Source organism: Ornithodoros turicata, chromosome 6 (genome assembly GCF_037126465.1).
Source record: "Ornithodoros turicata isolate Travis chromosome 6, ASM3712646v1, whole genome shotgun sequence".
Classification (NCBI taxonomy): Eukaryota; Metazoa; Arthropoda; class Arachnida; order Ixodida; family Argasidae; genus Ornithodoros; species Ornithodoros turicata.
Window position 1 is genome coordinate 50030360 of NC_088206.1, and position 21986 is coordinate 50052345.

The 21986-nt window shown below is 43.1% G+C and overlaps 1 protein-coding gene across 3 annotated transcripts in view; it reads left to right on the top strand.

Moving 5' to 3' along the window:
- The first annotated feature begins 661 nt into the window (after positions 1-661).
- LOC135396653 (intermembrane lipid transfer protein VPS13B-like) overlaps positions 662-21986 on the top strand; it is a 107968-nt gene continuing 86643 nt past the window's right edge. For all 3 annotated transcript variants that reach the window (XM_064627742.1, XM_064627741.1, XM_064627743.1), the window contains exons 1-14: positions 662-1021; positions 1433-1532; positions 1605-1867; positions 2765-3053; positions 4062-4362; positions 4702-4916; positions 6788-6988; positions 7367-7595; positions 12589-12774; positions 12862-13034; positions 13128-13328; positions 15096-15408; positions 17588-17704; positions 19120-19269. In XM_064627742.1, coding sequence (XP_064483812.1) covers positions 1446-1532; positions 1605-1867; positions 2765-3053; positions 4062-4362; positions 4702-4916; positions 6788-6988; positions 7367-7595; positions 12589-12774; positions 12862-13034; positions 13128-13328; positions 15096-15408; positions 17588-17704; positions 19120-19269 — 2725 coding nt within the window. In that variant the 5' untranslated portion in view covers positions 662-1021; positions 1433-1445. The remainder of the gene's footprint in view (positions 1022-1432; positions 1533-1604; positions 1868-2764; positions 3054-4061; positions 4363-4701; positions 4917-6787; positions 6989-7366; positions 7596-12588; positions 12775-12861; positions 13035-13127; positions 13329-15095; positions 15409-17587; positions 17705-19119; positions 19270-21986) is intronic.

A 21986-nucleotide genomic window follows, 5' to 3' on the forward strand; every position in this document is an offset into this window, starting at 1 on the left:
GATTCAGAGTAATGATGACAACATCTGAATAAATCATGATCACCTGCTGTGAGTAACGAGTGCACAGTTTCCACAGGTGGGGTGTTTCCACAGTTTCCACGTGGAGGTGGGGGCGACGGTTCCCCCCTGGCAACACCCTTGTCCCCAAGAAAAGAAAAGCTGACAGAAAGATGCAAACATGCCAGATGATTTTTTTTAAGAGAACCCCTTACCCCACCCCCTTTCAGAATTCCAACACCCCTGAAAAACTCTGCGCACCAGGACTCGACAGTTTTCTGCAGATCAGCATCGTACATCCCGCAACCCGCACAGATTCTCGGTCCGTTTTGCCTTTTAGTACAGGATTTTCAACAGTTCGCGCTCCTGAAGAAGAAGCAGAAAAAAAAAAAAGAAAAGCGCTCTCGGGCCTAATTGTAATTTCGGTTTGCCTGTGGGCCGAAATTTCGTCTTCCTTTGCACGTGCAGGCGTTGCTGCAAACAAAAGCGAGAAGAATTATCATTAGCGAGTTTTAGTATACCATTGATAAGGTTATCATGTCTATCGGAACCAATCGTAGTCGCGCGTGACTCCGAATCTTATCCACTGATTAGATCCGGTTGATACGGTTCGACGCAAGCCACGTTAACAACGGTCTGCTAAAACGCTAAAACTCTCTTCGTTGGGGCCACACCACAGGTAATGCAGCCTCGAAACGAGCAGCTACGCAAAACGCGCAGCAAAACCCACCTAGCAACAATGCGCACAGGTGCCAGCGCCTTTGCGGACGCGGCGCCGTGTAGTTTCTTTTTGCAGGTTGGTTTAAACTTGAAAGGGAAATATTAGTTTTGTGCTGCTAAACGGACAGATTTGCGCAAACGAACCGACACAAAGGTACTCGTTCGATGTCATCGGGTATGCAGCGCAGTCCGTGTTGGGTGTTTGCACAAGCCGTCTACGAGCGCTCGAAAAAAACACTACTGCAGCGCGTGGAATGCAAGAAATCTGCCGTAGTCTGTGCCTGAACGGCACCACAAAAGACACGTAAGTTTTGCTCAATATTCTTGGATGCATGAAAGCACACTATATAGGTTTTGAAACAGTGACAAGCTTAATTGACTTACGCATTCACCGTCTCCCATCATCACTTTACGTATGTGTTTTCACAGAATATCGTGCTATGGAATAGACTACTTAATTTATGAGCGTTAACATCTTGCATTATTCTCGGGTCCATTGGGTTCGCGACAGTGTAGCACATTTTTACCGAGCCGAGGGTGCTGTTGAACGTCCGCACCTGCCTATGTTTATTCTCCGGTAGGCATCAGAATGAATTGTACACAAATGGGAAGAAAAGTCGGTCTATTATAAGTAAGATAACCTGTCAGTCATGAAGTGTCATTTCGCGAAGTGCTTCTACGGTTTTCAACACTGTGTTGTCTAAACTATTAATAGGCACTGAGAAAGAATGTTCAAGTTGGAATCCTATGTGACACCATTGATACTCTCTTACGTCAACAAGTATGTCAAGAACATTCGTCCTGAAGACTCGCAGGTAGCCATTATTTGTTATTTACTTATTCATTTATTTGTTACACAGCCTAGCGTGTTCTCCTATAACGTGCAGTTATCCTTATGGGGCGGAGACGCAGTGTTCAACAACTTGGATCTCCGTCTTGATGTTTTGGAGCAAGAGCTCAACATTCCATTTAGCCTGGTCAACGGACACATACATGAGCTCCGGATTCATGTTCCGTGGACTAAGCTGACATCTGAGCCAGTTGTTATCACTGTAAACACTATTGAATGTGTGTTACGTCTTCGAGATGGCCCTACAAGCTCTGCAGCATCTTCCTCGACGTCATCCTCTTCCAAGCCGCGTCGAGTCAGGTAATCTTTTACATACGTTAATGCGAAGAGTAGTTCTAGACACACGAGCGGCATGGCCGAGTGGGTTAAGGCATTTCGCTCGTTGGTGTCGTGCTGACTGGAAGGTGGTGGGTTCGAATCCTACCACCGGCTGTGCTGTCTGAGGTTTTCCCTGGGTTTTCCGAAGACTTTCCAGACGAATGTCGGCACAGTTCCCCTTGAAGTCGGCCCAGGACGCATACTAGCCCCCCTGTCCCCCCCACTCCTTCCTGCTGTCCTCTCTCTTCATCTGTCCTCATCTGTACGCCGCTCATAGCCACAGTTGCTTCGCGGCGCTAACACGAAAGAAAAAAAAAAGTTCTAGACAGCTAACAAGGGCTATTAGGATACATTACAAAATATAGCAGAGTATCCCAGGACAAATTTTAACGAACAGCGCAGAATTAAGAGAATATTAGTTGGCAGAAGGAAATTACTGATGTTTCTGATTTGCGATCTTTTGGAGGTTGATAAGGTTGGATCATATTTTTTTTAGAATGAGGGTTGTCTGACATATGATGACATTCGATATGCATCAGTATTTGACACCAATTTATAATCAAGCTTGCAAATTGTGTGTGTGGCAAACTCGTTGATTGACTTATGTGACTTAAGCCCGGTTTCACCAACGCTTGTTAACTTTGAACTGCCAAGATCAAGTGTTGCTAAAACTTGAAGTTAACACGCAATTATTTTTACAAACGTTAGCGAGTTACGTGACGAATGTTTCAGTGACAATAACTCCCTTTAGTGAAACAGTGTTAAGCATTAAATTCAGGTTAAGGAACCGTTGGTCTCGGATCAAATGTTAATCGGCATTGGTGAAACCGGGACTTGGTCGATAATTAGTAATTTTAATGGACTGATTTGGACCCACAGCCGCCAGTTGTCAAGCCCGGATGGCAGCCCACCCATGTCAAGTCCACCACCTCCTGGCGGCTATTTGGGTAGCCTGCTGCGTCGCATTCTGCACAATGTTACCGTTGTCCTGAACAATGTCATTCTCAAATATGCTGAAGACGATCTAGTGCTGTCATTAAACATTAAGGCTGTCGAGCTGACATCAGCCGACTCAGAATGGAAACCAGCATTCATTGAATTGACACCTGAAACCCCAGCTCTACGCAAGCTGCTGTGGATGCATGATGTTACTGTCTGCTTGGACAAGGTTAGTAGAACCTCAAACCATGTCTTTTCTCGAATAGCTATATCTATCCTTTGCTTAGCATACAATACATACGAGGGTTGCTCCAAATATAATGCGCGTAATTTTCACTATAAAAAGTACAATGGATACAGGGATAACAATAATGCCTCTGAGTAGAGCAAGTCTATAGCTATGAACTTCTTTTTTTTTTCTTCACATAACCGCCACCCTCGACGATGCCTTTCCGCCAGCTATGAACACGAGCCCGCATGTCACATTCACCAGAATCCGTACCCGCAGTGCTCTGCCACTTTTTCACAGCTGCAATAACATTTTTTTGTATGGGAAATGTTGTCCACCTTTGTCCATCCTTCGTGGGCCCAAAATGATGAATCAGGAAACTGCCACCTTCTTCTCATGTTGGCTGCAATGCACTGAAGCCGACTTGAAGCTCCTGATGCAGTTCCCTGGTCGTAACCAGATGAGTTGGTAAAGGCACTGTTAATTTGCTGGACAACAGCTGTGCAGGGCCGCCCAGAACGGGACCTCTCTTTCGCATCGCTGTCACTGCTATGGAAACGTGCCACCCACTTTCTCACTATGCTCACATCTACTGTATCGTCTCCATAAACGTTCAGCAACTGTTGGTGAATGTCGACGGGTGTCACTTTCTCCACGTGGAGGAATTCAAACACACATCCCTGGTTAGTACATGCTTCCACTGCAGTCCCCATTACGACTCACTGCTACTCTCCTGCTGCCATATTCAGGACAGCAAAAGGTGGTGACAGCAAAGCTGGCCGGTAAATGAGCATGTTAGTTGCCTCAGAAGTGCATATTGGGTGTTGCTTTAGGTTGGCACATCCTCCAAAGTTCTGTCGGCTTCCCTTCAGTTACAGAGGGAATTCCCATAGATCCCGATGTACCGATGTAGCTTCCCAACGCTCTCAGGAGTGTGTGCTTGTGTGTTTCATCACATCACGGGCGTATTTTGAGACACAAAACAAACTGAACAATATTCTATTTCAGAGAGATTCTAGTGGGAAAATTGAAGCTTACCAAGATCCACTGCTGTACCATTGCTTCCTCGAGGGGAGGATTCACCTTGGTTATGATTCAAGCACTGTCGTTGGTAGCCCACCCAGTGTCACTCGTTGCCACTTCTATTGTCAGCAACTGGACTTTTCATTGACGGACCAACAGCTTCCTCTTTTCTTGAGGTTACTCGAGCTGTGCCTCGCCCTCTACTACGGACAGCTCTCTCATGCCCCAGCGGCCACAGAGACGGTGGGTCTCTGTGGTGAGAACGTTTCTTCAGCCGTCGCCGACAGTAAGTTTGGTTTCTTCCACCTTGGTGTGACAAAGTAGAACAAGCTAATGAGTGGCATCTCTGACACCGAGCTCTTGTAGCAAGAAGAATCTGACCACATTAATTGCATTGGTAATGCTAGTGCTCGTGAGGACACCACTTCAGATTTAGTCTCTATGATAGTGTTGCAGAAAGCAAGACTTTACCAAATGGCAAGTGCAAAAAAAGTTAGTTTTCTCCTCAAGTTCTCGGGGACAAAATACATATTTTCTTTTGCTTATTATTTTGTTCTTGCTTTGGCAGGACACTAATCATTGAGTGCTTCTAGCTCATATCCTGATGTTGATATATTCATTAAAGCTGCCGAAGAAGAATCTACGAGCCAAGGATGGGGATCGTGGGCCTGGTCAATGGTACCCCAGATCCTTCCAGCCTGGGAAGAAGGTGATGAAGAGCAAGGCGATGGGACATCTGACCCAACAGCAGGAAGCGGCCTCGACCCTGGTTTGATGCCCTATGAATCAACTCTCTGCCACTTCGGCTGTTATGTTGAAAAGCTAACCTGTATATTCAAAGTAGGTCCCTTCTTTCTTTTTCATAGGGTACAATTCTAATAGCAGAATCCCACTTAGCCTGGTCGAGTTACAGGATGACATTACTATGTTCATTTACCTGCAGTGAGATAGAGTTGGACAAGTAGAGTTGGTCTTGGTAGTGATGTTGTTGCACTGCTGTGTACTGGTTATTAGAGCTGTGCAAATAGCAAAATTTTCATTCCGAGTAGTTTACGAATATTTCACTTGCACTGCAAACCGAATCTGAATCATTTCTTCAGATGGTGAATCAAATTCGAATAATTTCGGATACCGCATGGTGAAATATTTTGTGGTGTTCGATGATGTTCTACCCCAAACTTGTGATATTTTTCACCAAGCATAAGATATCGTAAGAGAAGGGTCCCTGTGTGTTGTGTATGGTAGATTGCATTAGTGGGAGAGTTAGTCAATATGTTCCATGCAGCCTGCTTTGTGTGCATCTCCTCAGTTCTATGTTTACATTGTGAATTTCCTGTACTTTTTTAAGAAACTGCACATATTTCCATCTGTTACTGAACATAACTCTGAAAGTTGGGAGTACATTTACTGAAACATGTAGTGCCCAGAGTACAGTGTTGACCATGAGGTCACAGAAGTTGTAGACTAGAGTGACAGAATATTGTAAACAGTGTAACGTGGGCTTCACCTAACACATGAGTGTAATGAGGTTAAGCCAACTTGCAGAATGGAGCTGCCCACTAAAAGAACAATGGCAGTAACGTTAAGTGGGCTTCACCTAACTCTTGGATGTAATTAGGCGAAGTCCAATCGCAGAATGGTGATAGCGATATCTGGCTTCAGTACTTTGCGAAAAATATACGAAAATTTCGAAGACTGAAAATAGGTTGTGAATAGCATTCGAATGGCGTCAGACATTCATTTCATATTCAAAATGTCGAATATTCTCACAGCTCTACTGATTATGACAGCAGCAATGGGGCACGCAATGTTATTACGCTACACGTTACCATCAGTTACAAAGGGACAGAACAGTCATAAGTGCAAAGGTTGCTGGTGCTGCTTCAAAGCAGAACCCTTAAACACTACACTTTGCTACAGGGTTGTGTTATGGGGGATTTTATAGAATTGGATGCCATGGCAAATGGATGACAAAATGGAAGAGAATTTCAAGCATCTTGGAACATATATCAACTTCACTACCAAGCATTACTGTTGTGTGTCTTTGGATGTTTGTAAATATGTTATGATTCTCCTTTCATTCCAAAATAATTTGTTTCAGACAAGATGGCAAGGGAGTAGACGAGCTGGTAATGACTGACATCCATAATCGAAACCCTGAGAGATGCACAAACAACACAACACGTATCACTTGCATGTTCCTGAGCCTCAGGGTTTTGATTATGGATAACTTATATGTTTGACTAACCACCAGCATTCTCAAAGAAAACCTGTGGAGAAGATTTAGTGGGGCCTCTCTCTGTTGGAGAGGTCCCAGATGTTTCCAGCTTAGAATTTGCTTTGGTGACTTTTGTTTCATACAATTTATTTAATTAGCCTTATTTTACTAGTAATTAAATAAGCTAGAAGCAAAAATTATCTTGATTAATTTGTTATTTTAATTTAATTAACCCTACAGTAAACTGTAACGCCAAAATGTTCCATGAAATTTCCTAAGTGTCGGTCACATAAACGATCAAAATGATGTAAATTCTACGTCGAAAATAGGGTTTCTTGCTATGCTAACGTGGAAACAATCTATTTGTTCCGCAATATTTACCCTCCATGAAACACAAAAATTGGTATCCCAGGGTCCCAAAGGAGCATTTAGCATACCAAGTTGGGCACACACTGTACATTTGTCCCATTTGTTTGTTACTTTCACCATGCAGACAACAAATCGCATCTCTACGAGCCGGCACAGTGCGTCTCGTTCGACATGGCGTCCTTTGTTGTCTCTGCAACTCCATGGTGTCACGACAGAGATGACAGTGCGAGGAATGACATGGCTTCACTTCCAGCTTGGTGTAGTCGGAGCAACAGTTTCTCCTCTGGAGTATTGTGCTTGTGGCTTCGACGAAGGGGCAAGGATTGTGAGAAATATTTCCTCAGTTATTTGCCTGTTTAAACCAAGGTATCTGACTGGTTACAAATATTCAGGGGCTTGTCTTTCATCGCAGAATATTTCTAACTGCATCTGGTCAGAAGTGGAACAGTAAAACTCCTCCTTGATATCGCACAAACCAGGGGTGCACCACACGATGTCAACAGGTGTAGGGAAGAATCTTGTGTAGCGCCTTCCGTTCTTCATTGCCCCTCAGCATCACAGGACTTGTCGTTATGTGGGATACTAGTGCTCGATGAAAATGCAGCTTCTCTATTTTGTAGACCAGTCAAATCTTGGGAGCAATGCTTTTAGCACACAAACTAACCTTTTGGGAGACTGAAGCGCCCTCATACAATGGTTTCAGGAACCGACATATCTTCGAGCAGGCGTAGCCAGTGGCACACATGTCTACAACTACCTCAGCTCATCTCTGTTCGACCCCATGGCACCAGAAAACAGGGGTTTGGTTAGGGAACCTGAACCCCAGTTAGACGTGCACGCTGAGCAGCTGACAGAGCTTGCTATGGCAGAACGATTTCCCGCTTTCTGCCTTGATTACCTCTATGAACTACAGTTTCCAGAAGACTGGTGTGGTGAGCGTCCTCCATTTGTCTTTTTTCAAAGCTGGTGTATAGATTGAAATTTGACATACCGTATTTACCCGAATATAAGTCGACCCCATTTTCCAAAGTAGGGGGGTCGACTTATAATCGGGATCTACGCAACTGCGTTGCTTTGCGGCTGAGCCGCTGGTCACGCGCGCTCGCTTCCTCACTTGGAGGGAGGGAGAGGGAAGGAGGTGAGAGAGAGTCGACCATGTGACAAACGACAGCAATAGAAGCAGTCAAAACAAAAGTTCCTTCTTGTCGTGTCGTGTCTAACCGGCGTCATTCAAGCGACGTGCCATACTGTTTCCCGAAGTGAGCGACAACTGTGCTGCAGAACGGGAATTTGGCGTTTCTGAACGCCTCGTCAGACAATGAAGTAAGCAACGTGGAGCGACCTTCAGCTGCAGCGGGACGCACTGATGATTCACTGAAGGCAGGACGTTACTCAGCCATTGAAGATTAGTTCAAGGCTTTTCCACAAGAAAAGCATGACAGTAAACCCCTCGTAACGTGCGACATATTGCAAGAGGAGGCCAGGCTTCTTGCAAGTGACGAAGCAATGGGCCGTGCACAGTTTACGGCAAGCCGTTGTCGGCATGCTGGTGATACCCAGCGGCCTCACAAGCCAGCTGCCACTGCTTGAGGTCAGCTTAAGCAAACCGTTCGAAAGCTATGTCAGGCGGTTGTACAACGAATGGTTTGCAAGAGGAGGGCGCGAGATGTCTCCGACAGGGCGGGCGGGTCAGGCGCGTGTCGCTGTCCGAGGTCTGCCCATGGGTTTCGGCGGCGTGGGCGGCAGCGCTGTGCGACATGTCATTCGTACATTCAAGAAGTGTCGACTATGTGACTATTGACGACGACGTCTGCTACACTTCCGATGAGATCAAGGAGGAGTCTTCCCCAGATGAATAAATCTTTTACGTTTTCGTTACCACAAAACTTTTTTTCCATTCTCATTAATCTTGAAGCGGGGGGGTCGACTTACATTCGGGTCGACTAACATTCGGGTAAATACGGTACTATAAAAGAAGGAAGGGGTGTTTAAGTCAGAATCATTTTCCCTTAACCCTGTGGGATGCACTGAAATGACTGAACGATATACAGCCATGTGATGCTAGTGTAAAGCCCGAATCCCATAACAAGCGACACGCGGCAGATACATGTGAGAAGCGACAAAATCGACATCACCGTCGCCACGCGAGCGTCAAAAAAAGCTTTGTCGCGGCTCAATATTTCTGCATCTACTCCCAGTAGATATTTGTAGCATGTCGCTGAGTTCGTTGCCTGTTGTTAAAACGAGCTAGATTTGGCGGCGTGAAACAAGAACTGAACGCGTGGGCAAGGGAAAGGGTGGAGAGGGCAACCAACAAAAGTAGCAGACAAAGAAGTGGGCGGGGCGTTGGGAACTTCAACCGCCGCGCCACTGCGTTACGGCGAATATTACATAGCACCTTCATTACAAGATCTCCTCGTTTTGACGAATGAAATACTATTTTTGGTATATTTATGGCAATTTACAACTTAGCTCGAATAAAATAAGCATTACTTCTCCAAAAATATCATTTCTCGGCGACGAAATGTCGCTGCTCAAATGGACCGGGAAGCCGCACCATGACCAGATGCGACAGCGACAAATTCTGCAGCGCGTCGCTTGTCGCTTGTTATGGGGTCCGCGCTTAACGAGCAACGAGCGACAAAATCGATGGTGGCGGTGCCACGCGAGCGACAAAAAAGCTCTGTTGCAGCTACAAAATCTTGCATCTACTCCTCGTAGATATTTGTGGATGGATGGATGGATGGATTGTAGTGGCACCCCTGGTGGGCCTCTTCTCCTGGTGGGCCCCTGGGTGTCGCTTGTCGTCAGAGACCATTGCCCGGCGCATGCCCAAATCCGCTAGATTTGGGGGTACATAACTGAAGTGAGTGGTAAAGTATAGATATATGGGGGCCACGGCGTAGAGTGGGTGGCAAGTCTACTTTATTAAAACGAAATTTCGAGCTTGTAGGCTGGAAACAAGCGAACTTTCGAAAGTAAAAATGGTGGAACAAGGAAAAAAAAAAAAACAAAAGAAGACTAAAGCGCGGGAACCGCAGTGGCCACCAAGAGACTGCTCCGTCCCAGACGGAAATTTTCTGCAAGCGGAACCACTTGCAAGTGGTTTATGAAACCTTTCCCACTTTGGAGAACCACTTTGGGAATTTCTGCTTCAGGGAAAACCACTTGAAAGTGGTTTATGAAACCTTTCCCACTTTGGGAAACCACTTGCAGGTGGTTCCACTTCTGTAGCCCACTTATAGTCAGCCACAGACGCCTATTTAAGAGCATAGCACTTTTATTTCTCATTTTTACACTCTCAGCTGGTTTTGAAGCAATGTAAAAGAGCACTGAAGTACAAAGAGAGAAACAGATACTAAAAATGAGCTGCAACAATTCATTTCAAGCTGTCACGGAAAAATGTGAAATGCACTTATTTGCACTGATGTCATCCAGTATTCCAAGTTTTACAGCAAAGGGAGTAATAGACACAGAAAAATGGCATCAAGAATATCGAAGCTTGTGAAGTTTTGATATTCACTGCTACGATCTAATTTAAAAGGCGATAGTTCACACAAAAGCCAACGGGCAGAGCTACCATGGTACCATGTACCTGACAGATGTTCGCTACTCGGACAGGTCCCAGTCGCAAATGAGTTACGGTAAGCGTTCCTGCCAATGAGGAAGTGTGAGAGAAGTCACATGCTTACAGACTACCAGTAGCAGTGACCGGAGTTCTGATGTCAGAGCCTGACGGGCACATGTATTCAAGGGCTTAATCTCGCCAAGAATGACGCGTAGAAGAGTAGAAAAACATTTTTTCCCACAACACTCTACAGTACTGTTCAACATAAGAAGGAAAAGGAATCTAGTCTGTCAACTACATACGCTGTTGGAGATAATGAAAAGCGAGAAATAAAAAAATTTATTTCACAACTCAATGCTCACTAACTTAGCGTTTATACAAAAGGCCATTCACTCATCTCAGCCCACTATAAAATTAAAAATTGACATTACATTTATTTATTTATTTATTTATTAATAATACCTCAAGGGCCCTTGCGGCCATTACATGAGGGTACATAGTTGGCATACAGAAAAAATGAAGTGATGCACAGCAAACATCAGGAGAACATAAATGTACGTAGATGATTTTGAAATGTGTCTGTATTATGGATGATGGCCAAGGCTTTGGGAAGGTCATTCCAATCTTTGCTGCTGCGGGGGAAGAAAGATTCCAGGAAGTATGACGTGTGGGCGACATGCAGCTGTACGATTGTACTGATTGTTACATCATCAGGGACATTTCAGATAATTATTTTACAGTATGATATGGAGTTTGTACATGGTATTAACGATAGAGACCAGCGATGAAAAGACACGAACGAGGAATGAGGGACAACACGCATGCTGGACTACTAACAGTTTATTCACCAAAAGTGAACATAAAAGGTTACACTCCTATGCAACCGTGACTTATCTCTGTTTGTTACAAGGAATTCGGGATGAACCGATGCCCGCAAAGCCCACGTGCTGCCATCACAAAAATATACGCAATAAAATCTATTGATAAATCAGCAGGGACGAGAAGCAATGCAGATGGAAAAAAAAAAAAGTGCACTACAATAAAACAACAGCTGTGACACCACAGATTCAAAGCATATAACCAAGACTAACACAAAACCCGCAGAGCTAACCTAGGTCCAGTAAAAACCTGCACTCCTTATCGATGATCGAAAGTGACGGCTCGCATCATTAAGCTGCCGATAGTGAAGCGTGCATGTTATCCCTCATTCACCTTTTCACCAGGTTTATATCACAACATATTCGTTCCAATATGCGCCTTGGATTATGTAGTCTTTGCGGTCTAGCGATCTTGTCATTACCACAACACAACAACATTCTACTCAGTCTCAAGCTTGAATGAAATGGCCTTACCAGGACTACAAAATGCATGTTGATTGCCACAACAACAAAAGTAGTCGCCTTAACTTGTAATTACGTGTGGTCGAATTCAGTAGTCCATAAAATTCAACGCAGCGTTCCCGTTCACGCCATAGGGTTTTATGTTTTTTTTGAAAATCTTGGGGTAAAAATCTTCAGGGGCCGTAAAACTGGATAAAATCAGGTTATATCAGGTGGTAAAGTACATTTTTGGGTGCAAAATAAAAAGGGAGCGTGTCTCGCATTTTAGATTGACATAAGATGCAGAACAGCTGTGCTGAATGTGGGATGCTTAGTGTTCTTCAGTGCCCATATTGGTGGCTGAATTGGCACTTTGCAGAGTTTGTTTCCAGGCTTCTTTTGGGTTTTACCCAAAGTGATGATGTTGCAAACCGGGGGTATAAACAGATGATGAAGGAACGAATAACCGAGAGACACGGGACACGAAGACAAGCACAAGAGTTCTCAACTCTTGTGTGTTCTCAACTCTGAGAACTCTTGTGCTTGTCTTCGTGTCCCGTGTCTCTCGGTTATTCGTTCCTTCATCATCATGCACCAGGTAGTCTGCGCCCTATCTCTTTTATCAGTAAAAACAGAGTTTACCCTAAAACACAGGGTCCTACACGTGACCATGCCATAACAGTGAGTGAACACTGTCCCGTATGCCCGTATCGCTGTATTTGTATTGCTTCATTTTTTTTCGCACTGACACAACACTTGTATTGGTCGCGTCATGCTATTTTCCTGACCCTGTCGCCCTCTCCCGCCTCTTTCCTGACCTCGTTGTGGCACGGATATTCGAATCTAAGATGACCCCCCTCCCGACTTTGGTACGCGGGATTCTGGAAACAAAATTTCGTCTTAGGTTCAAGAAAATGCGGTATGTCATAAGTACTCTTGCACGGTAGAGTTCTAGCTTTGCTTTTTGTTGGCTCTCATTGTGAAGTGATTAATGGTAATGAAATGCTAATAGACACAAATAATTTTTAATATTCCCAGATTCTGAGTGTGAAGTAGACACATCCTACCTCGAAAACTCAAACTGGAAGGAGCAGGCCCTCTGTCGCTCTGTCATTGGCCCCTTCACTGTAGACATCACGGCAGGATTTGTGCACAGGTTCCAGCACCTGTTTGAAACATCAAGCTTGCCTGAAAACCGCCCATCGTACATGATTGATGAGCCACGTAATGTGTACCAATCATTTTCTAGTGCTTACATTCTTGTTAAACTATCAAAGTGCAGTAGCTGAGCAATTTTTTCTTAATTCTCAGAGCCTTTGCCATTTCCACAACCTTATCCAGACGAGGAACATCTGGAAAGTATGGCAAACTTTGTCCCAACACGAACTTATCGGCTAACGCTGCTGAAACCGACGTTAAATTTGTGGCCTTCGATGCACTCGTCCGCAGATGCGACTTATCAGAGCTCCATTCGATCAACGAAGGTTTGTTACACAGTTCTGTGTTTGTTGTTCACGGATAGTACTAGCTCTGTCCTGCTACTACAGGTAACATTGTCACTGTGCTTACACACTTAGAAGAGAAGATCATTCGATTGCTCTTGGGACGAGGAACCTTCACGTGTTCCTGTTCTCTCTGCTTACTTGGAGTGCCTGGACATCTCGCTCACACGTCCCATGTACCCCGCTAAGATGTCTATCATCTCGTCTGTTGCGGACAACCCGTATGAGTTGCCAGATTTGGTTAAGCACCATAGCTTCTGCCACCTCACTATCAAGGTCTGTGGTTTAATTTTGAACTTGAAAATCATACTTCGCTGTCACACAGATGAATATATTAGTTTGCTGTTACATAATATTAATAGCTGAAGTATGAGAGTCATCGAGATCTCTCGAAGAGTTACGCATCTCTCGATTACCGGTTGAGCGCATCTGGCATCGCGCTGGCGTCTGCTGACACACATTCTATCCTACATTTCTACTCATTCACACACACACACACACACACACACATACACACATACATACATACATACAAACATACATACATACAAACATACATACATACAAACATACATACATACAAACATACATACATACAAACATACATACATACAAACATACATACATACAAACATACATACAAACATACATACAAACATACATACAAACATACATACAAACATACAAACAAACATACAAACAAACATACAAACAAACATACAAACAAACATACATACAAACATACATACAAACATACAAACAAACATACAAACAAACATACAAACAAACATACAAACAAACATACAAACAAACATACAAACAAACATACAAACAAACATACAAACATACAAACAACAGCACAAGTACGAGGCACAGTCGAGAGATGCGTGGTTCAAAGCCCGCCGCTGTCTGACTTTTTCGATGATTGCCATACTTTAACTGTTCACATTCTCAGGCAACTTGGGGCTTGTGTTGTGTTTGTCTGTTTGTATGTTCAAGTCTCAGAACAATTACTTTCCATTATTAATACATTGTTTGTTATGAAATGCATCCTGTTGACTGTTTTCTGGTTAACCCCCTTTATTCCCTAGACGTTTCTACTCATCTGAAGTAGGGAGTGATTGGGGTCAACCTTTGAAGTAGCGGAAGTAGAGTAAAACTCACGTGTATGAAGCCCTGATAGAACAAGTTTAAAGGGATACTAAAATGCAGAAATTTCTAGAAATTTTCTCCAAAAAATTCTGCAAAATGAACAGGATTCAATTAATCTGTTGCATCATTCATGATTTAAGCGTGATGGAGGCTGCAATTTACGCTTTCCCCTTCCTCTCCTTCCCAAGGAATGCTGGTGTCTCCCATTGGTCTCTTCAGACGATTTGCCCAATCATCGCATTTAAGGAAGGAAAGCACTTCCCAAACAACAACAAAGTGATATCTGAGGTGACATCAGGGCTAGATGCCCAACCTGCAGCCTTCTATAAGTAGGGTCTCGAGAGCTGCATTAATCGACAGCAGACGTGTGTGGATTTGGGTGGATTAGAGAAGAACTAATAAATGTGCAAACTTTCATACCTCTCCGCCAACTAGAAGTTGATCAGGGGAAATGTTTACTGAACAACCCTTGTACTTTTCCCCATAGGTATTAAGCATACCCTCAAAATCTCGTGTCTTTAGACTATGACTTGTTGTCATATTTTTTTTTTTTTTTTCTGTCTTAGTTGAAAGTATGGTGTCTTCACTATGATCACTAATTTGAGGTGGTCACACAACAGAGAGAGAGGCAGACAGAGTACTCGTCCTGTCTACCTCTTGCGTGATTGCCTCAATTTCAGCATGATTCCCATGTTTGTAGATATGCACCAACTAGCCTAACACATTTTGTTATGCTGTATTTGCTTATCTTTGAGATGTGTGGTTCTGTGACAAGTTTTGGTATCATGTAGCACCTGTGGACTGTACTGACTGTATTGTGTGAACTAGTGCAGTAATGAGTTCCTATAGTGGGGCTGAATTTTACCAATTAATATTGATCATTATCTGCAGGTATTTGGCTTTGGAGCAGATTTGATATCGATGCCACGTGTGCAGCCTCTCGTGCCACAGCAACCTGGCTGCCGCACAATCCTGTTAAGTCCTACAGATGCAACTTTGCGTCGTGCCTGGGCGACCTGCCCATGCTTTCTGGAGCATCATCCAAGGCGAATCAGAATGAGGACTGATGCAGACCTTGGGTTCCTACACATTAAAGGCAGCAGGCAAACTGTGATGGCAGCTTTAAGTATAGCACTTTCCTGGTCTGATGGACCGCACATCAAGATTGCTGCGCTTCCCCTAGTTGGAAATGTTCCAAACGAAGGTGAGAGGTGATGTTTTTTTAGACTTGCATAGCATATAGTACAGTTGAACTTCTCTATAGCAAGAAGGAAATTGCTTGAACATACATTTGAAAAATTGGCTGCGAGCAAAAGTGGGTGATAGAATATATCTGTGTGCGAAAAATAGAGTTAGCAAAATATTGGTAAGGTGGTAGTCACACACAATGTGTGAAATAGATTATGGTTGCTAAGATGCAGGTGCTCTCAGGACAAAGATACCAGTTTCCCTGTGTGTGCTTTGGAAACTTCTCTTGACTTACGAAACTCCCCATTTATCATCTCAAAATAAAGTTGTTGTTCTCTTGACCTTTTAGTCTGTTGCTGGAAAGCGCATGTGTGGGACAGCTTGATGCTATGTACCCACACGTGATGTCATTGCGTTTTGGAGTGATGCAGTGCATGCTCTTGAAACACATGCTTCACCTCTGTGCCATTTGTGATAATGTGAAGGATGTGATATGCTCATGGTCTGCAAACGTAAGGGACTGCTGCACATGACATTCTGCTCATGCAATCAGTGCAACATTTTGTGCAAGAACAAATGCCTTCCACATAATCTTCACAGCCATTTGTTCTAAACGTGATTGTAACAAAATTTCAGTAGCTTATATGCTGGGGGTCGTGGTTATAACGCTAATCGATGTGAGAGGCTCATAGAGGAACGCGATTAGAAGGAAAAGCTTTCGTTGGACTACATCTAAATATGTTTGTACATATGGTAAATGGTGAAGAAATTGAGAATGATGCCATTTGGTTTGTAGTACAGTCGCCGACCAATTTTTCGGTCTTGAAGGAGCCACAAAATCTCTCCAAATTTTTAGACAATTGTCTAAAATTTGGCCTAAAAATAAGCCTTTAAAGGCTTAAGTCTGCAATGTTTCAACAAAAAAACAAAAGAAAATGTATTTGAGCACTCACACTGGCTTGAAATAACTGTTGACACGAGTTTGCTTCGCAGTGCAGATACTGGATAGCGCATCACGGTGAATTTCTGCTAACGTAGCCTTGTCGCTATACGCTTCCATGAACGTAGTAACAGCTTAGGATCGCCGTGGTTGACGGGGGGTTGGGGGGTGCGCAACGGCAACCTCTTCGTCTTGTCGTCTGAGCCTTCCAGCGGCAGATCGAGGATCTGGCCGATGATGTCGTCATCAGTTAGTTCTGGGCAGCATTGGGCGTTGTTGTCCACGTCTGCGTACATATCGAATGTTACACTATCGAGAACCTCCATGCCCGAGCTACTCAGCTGCAGTTTGGCGCATGCACCGGGTAGGCGCACTTCCCTTTGTGGCACCGTCCCAAATATCGAATCCCTAAGTGCACTGTAGTGCATCTGTTTTGGCTCTTGGAAGACGAAAATCCGAAAACATAGGCAGCTCGGAGCGAAATGAGTACGAAAAACCGAGTCCATCTGAAACACGGTCCAAAATATTGAAGGTGGGGATACATAGGCTCTATGGGGCATTTGACGGTGCCAAGAGTTTTGTCCGAAAAACTGGAAAGTCTGAATTTTTGGAGTCCGAAATATCAGTCAGCGACTGTAGGTAGTAAATTGTCTACTATTTGAAAAGGTATTGAAATTTGCTGTTATTGGCACAAGTCTACAAAGCAGTACATAGTGGCATGGAGATGTAACATCTGCTACAACATAGTAGACAGTCGATAAACTTGGCACATAGCTTCTAGTAAAAATTTTCCTGTCATTTTTTGATATGACCATAAAACCTATAGGACCTTTTGCAGGTAAGCATTACCTGTAATGTACAGCTTGCGGCATACTTGTCTGCAATCGACAGCTTGCAGTTTATCCGGCCTGGAATCTCTAAGCGTTGCAAGATTGTTTGTTTCAACTGATAAACACGTACTGGGTAGCATGCCATACATGTCTGTTATTCGGAAGAAACATTCTTGCAACATCTGTAGATTTCAGACAGGATAAACCACAAGCTGTGGATTCCAGACAAGTATGTAGCAAGCTGTACATTGTTGGGGACATGTACCCTGCCTTGCTTGTCTAGCTTGAACACTCCTAAATTAGGCTACACTTAGGCTAAGAAAAAAATACATATAGGGTATATTTGCTATGGGGTACTAGCAATTTTCTGTAGTAATGTTTGAATGCAAATCCAAGAGGAACTTTTCTTCATTGTCTACCAATAGCAAACAGCTCCCTTGAAGCTATAGTGAGCGGACTCAAGTGGTCACATACAGAGGACGGAGTTCTGGCAGCGCATACTGTCAAGGTTGGTTCATTGGCACTCAAGCTGCATGACAGAGGTATGTAACTGTGCTGGCATGTGTGTAGCTCATGTGTGAATGAGATTAGCCTACTTGAATCGCTTGTGTTATTTTTACATGCAGATCAACTGTGCTAGACTTTGTTGAGGGGATGACTCAAAGAAATTTTTGTTTATTTTGGTTTGACAGTGAGCTAAATGCTGCCCACAGAGTGATACATATTAAAGGGGCGAGTTGACATCACAAAGTGCTGCTTAGTGTCCTTAGTACATAGTGGTAATCCTACATGTCCTTAGTAGTCGTTGTAGCTATACTGCTGCCATCAGTGTTCCTTGCAACAGACTTGTGCCACTGAGACGTATATATGAAATAGAATTTGATCTGTTGTTGTGATTGTTACATCTACTTACATAATACAGTGCAATCCCATTAATTTTAACTAGTTCAATTCAAGCTTCCGGATAATTCAAACCAATGCTCAGGTCCAGTCAAAATCGTGTGTTTGAATGCGGGACAATGCCCAGTAATTCGTCACCTCTGGTTAGAATGGGATTGCATGTTATAGTGATGTAACATCATTCCAAGCTACATGGCACATCATGCAACATGGAATGTTCTCATCCATACGTTTAATGTAAATGCTCATTGGGAAGCCAACAGTCTTGCATCATTTTGCTGCATGATCGGACATTTGTATGTGCCGACGACAAACGGGCAACAAGGCCCTTGTGAAGGCAATGTTTTTTTAAGGATTGAGAGAAGTATAAACCCTTATATTCTAAAGGATGTTGTACCAAACCAGTGAAAGTTAGTGTGATTGCACATGGAATCAGGCATGCGTAGGCGAATATGCCTTTCCTACATGAAATGGTTTATATCAAAAGGACATCTTGCTCTGGAGCTATATTCCTAAGGAACTTCCACCTGTTTTGGTTAAATCGACAATTTGAAATCCCCTGAGCAGATTTTGCAGTTGAGGCACTATACTAAAAGACTCAATGGTGTACTGCTAGCCAGTCTGCCTTGTCAGCTCGTCTGCATTATTGGAGGGTCTGAAATATTGGCTGGATTGGACATTTTCATTATTCGAGTGTAATGTGAATACCATGTCATGTTGCTGTGTGACTTCTTCTACCACTAAGCTGACACACTTAAATGAAGCAGCTATAAATAATATATTTTAGTTTTCAGACACCATAAAATGTGTGCCAGCAAAATCTTCTGATTGCATCAATAGAAAAATTTAGTCCTAAATTATATGAGCTGTTTTCATGTTATTTTCAAGATGAGTTTGATAGTGCATATGCAAAAGTACTGTACTTGGAATATCATATCATATATCAGGATTTCACTGTAAGTGTAAAGTTTTAATTAGTCCTGCAAGTCACTGTTGCAGTGTACAAAGCCACATAAAGCAGAACAATATTTTTTTAGTTACGTATATTCCTTTGCAGGACTCAGCTCGTACCTCATACATGCCCCTGAAGATACGAGTGAAGTTGTTCATTTTTCTAAAATTGAGTCTCTGACTGTGAACAACACTTGTGAAGAATCATGGTTGGAAGCAACATTGCAGGTTTCTCGACATTGGAATTTGCCAAATTGTAAGTGACTGCAACACTTCATGGCTTTTCATTTAGTAATACCATAGATGAGGAAGTTACTCGACAAAAGGAACTTGTTACGAGTTATTGTGTACAATATGTTACTAAGTTACTAACAGATTACTAGTTATGAAAATAAAATTGAAGTTCCCAAGTTATTTTGGGGAAAAAAGATTGGGGTGGGTAGCAGTCAGTGCTACTATGCTACTACCACAAGATTGACGTGAATATGTCTTTCTGTGGCCAGTGAAACAACAAATATCGTTTACAAGCTAACATTTATTTACACAAGAGAAACTTGCAGACTACCCAATACTTAACTGCTAGCACACATTACAAAGGAGGTTTACAGAAGTGAAACTTATCAAGTACATGAAGCTTAACCGCCGACACATGCTATACAATCAAACTCCTTTAGAACGAACGACTTTTTAGCGAAAAAAACGCTACAGCATATTGTTTTCACGGTTTGTCAAACACCCCTAGGACCAATGTAATTTTCAGACATTTACAATGAATTTCTTTACAACTAACATACCGGAACAGCGAAGTGATTTTCTGATCTTTTCCACCACATGTTAAACTTTTACAATGAAATTATGCGGCCAAATGACAAAGACCGCTCTGCTGTGCCGTACAACGCACCCAACGTCTCGCCCCATCCTTCTAGGGGACTGTATAGGAGATATGCGAAATGAAGCGCCCTCTCTTTCCCGTAAGCGAAAATGCACTCTCGCCATTTTCGTCAGGGCAATGCTTGGAAAGCATGGTTCCGCTATTCAGTGTACGTGGTTTGCGTTGCCCGTGAGTAAGTTTGATTGAATAGTGGCAGTTGAAGAGGGCTTCTGGTGTTTTGTCCTTCTATGTGCAAGTGCCTCATCTACCACTACATTAGTAAAAGTTTGTTGTGTAGCAAGGCAACAGCCGGCAGCCTTGTATGAACGACACTGCAAGCTTTCTGTTCTACTTAGTAAAGAATCGTCTGAATACCACAACTTTTTGCCGTGAAGAGGGCTGTGTATATCAAAACTCTGAAGAGAGAACACAACAACTTTATTTAGTGATGATCAAGGTGCCACCGTATTGCTGCGTCAAGCTGTGCTAGCAGAGAGGAATAGAACAACAAAAAGGTGCGTATTCATGAATCGCTGTAACTGAACACTAGGAAGCGCCTGAAATAGTAGGTATTCTGTAGTTGAAACTACTATCGGACCAGCCTAAAGCTTAACGAGTAAAGTTTAACATTCTCGATTATTCAGAATTAATATGCAGTCTCTCATATCTGCCACTTCAGAATCGGACATTTGCCGCTCGTTCATGCACCACTGATGCAGAACCTAAGAGACAGACCTAATGTGATATCAGTGTTCCTGATTTGACTCCCTTGTAAAATCACTGAACTTATGGCGAATTATGTCACAACTGTCAGGTGAATTGTCAAGTGTGATAGATTGGAATATTGCTTTGCATATGTACCCAGTGTGCTCTCATGACGTACATCCTACTCCAAATAAACATATGCATAATAATTAGCGGTCTCTACATGTGCTCTCTACTGTGTTCCAGCCTCAGAACGTCAATTTTCATCGTTTCTGCATGTCATATTTGGCCACGCGTATTCCACATACGTTACACACACGCACGCATCTCTGAAAACTATTTTTCGTGCACAAGGAAAAGTAAGAGAAAGAATTAGTCGACCCACTATATAAGCCAGAACATGAGAATAGGACATCATCTGTGAATATTTTTTAAATCTTATTTGTGTGTGGGTGTGTGAATTGCCTCACACCGTTAAAAGGAAAATCACTTCTTGTAGTTGAACTACATAGAACAAAACCAGGCTTATTCCTGGTTAAGAACCATAGCATTTGTGTTGATCAAATATTTATTTATTAAAATAAATAAATAAATGTTGGTCATGGAGTCACATGCTCGGAAAACGGGTGAAGTCGTGGCTTAAGGAGAACAAGCAGCAGTGATAGAACCAGATACCTTTCAATATCTAAATCTGAAACTTAGCACTAAATCGTCTGATTATATATCACAACTACCAAGTGCAGCAGCACTACAATCGTGGCGTGGTTCCAAGGATCTCAAGACATTAAGGAACAGATTGCTCGGTAAAGTGTGGCAAATGGTATGAAAAACTCCTGTACCAAAATATTCCCCAAGAAGAAGAAATCAAATTGCCCCCTACTGTGACACGGTAAAATGCAAAGATTTATAGGACCAGGATCTCATTTAATCTTATCATCGCAACAGCACCTAAAACTAAAAAGTGATGTATTGCACAAAACAAAGTAAATACAAATGCCGAACGTCGATTATAAATGCCGTGCGAGATCTTGCTGAAAAGAGAATCGACCGCAAAACTGTAGGACTATTTCTCCTGTTGAGACTAGAGTTCTGAACAGTTTGTCATTCGTACATTCAGCCAAAATGTTCGGTATTCCACTGAGGAATCTTGCTTCAAAACTTTCGGCCGTGGATTCGTTTTTAGCGGAACCCCCTCAAGCCGCGCTGCAGCTCGTGAGAGACCTGCCCCAGCCATGGTGGTCGGGAGCGGCGCGCTCGACAGATGGCGCTATTTCGCATATCTCCTATTTCCCCCTTTCTCGAGGTTAACGCACGTGGGATAACGCATCCGAAGTAGGGAATGTGGATTGCCACTTCCCAGGGCGTATTGATCAGAACAGAAAGAGCGGCTGGTAAAA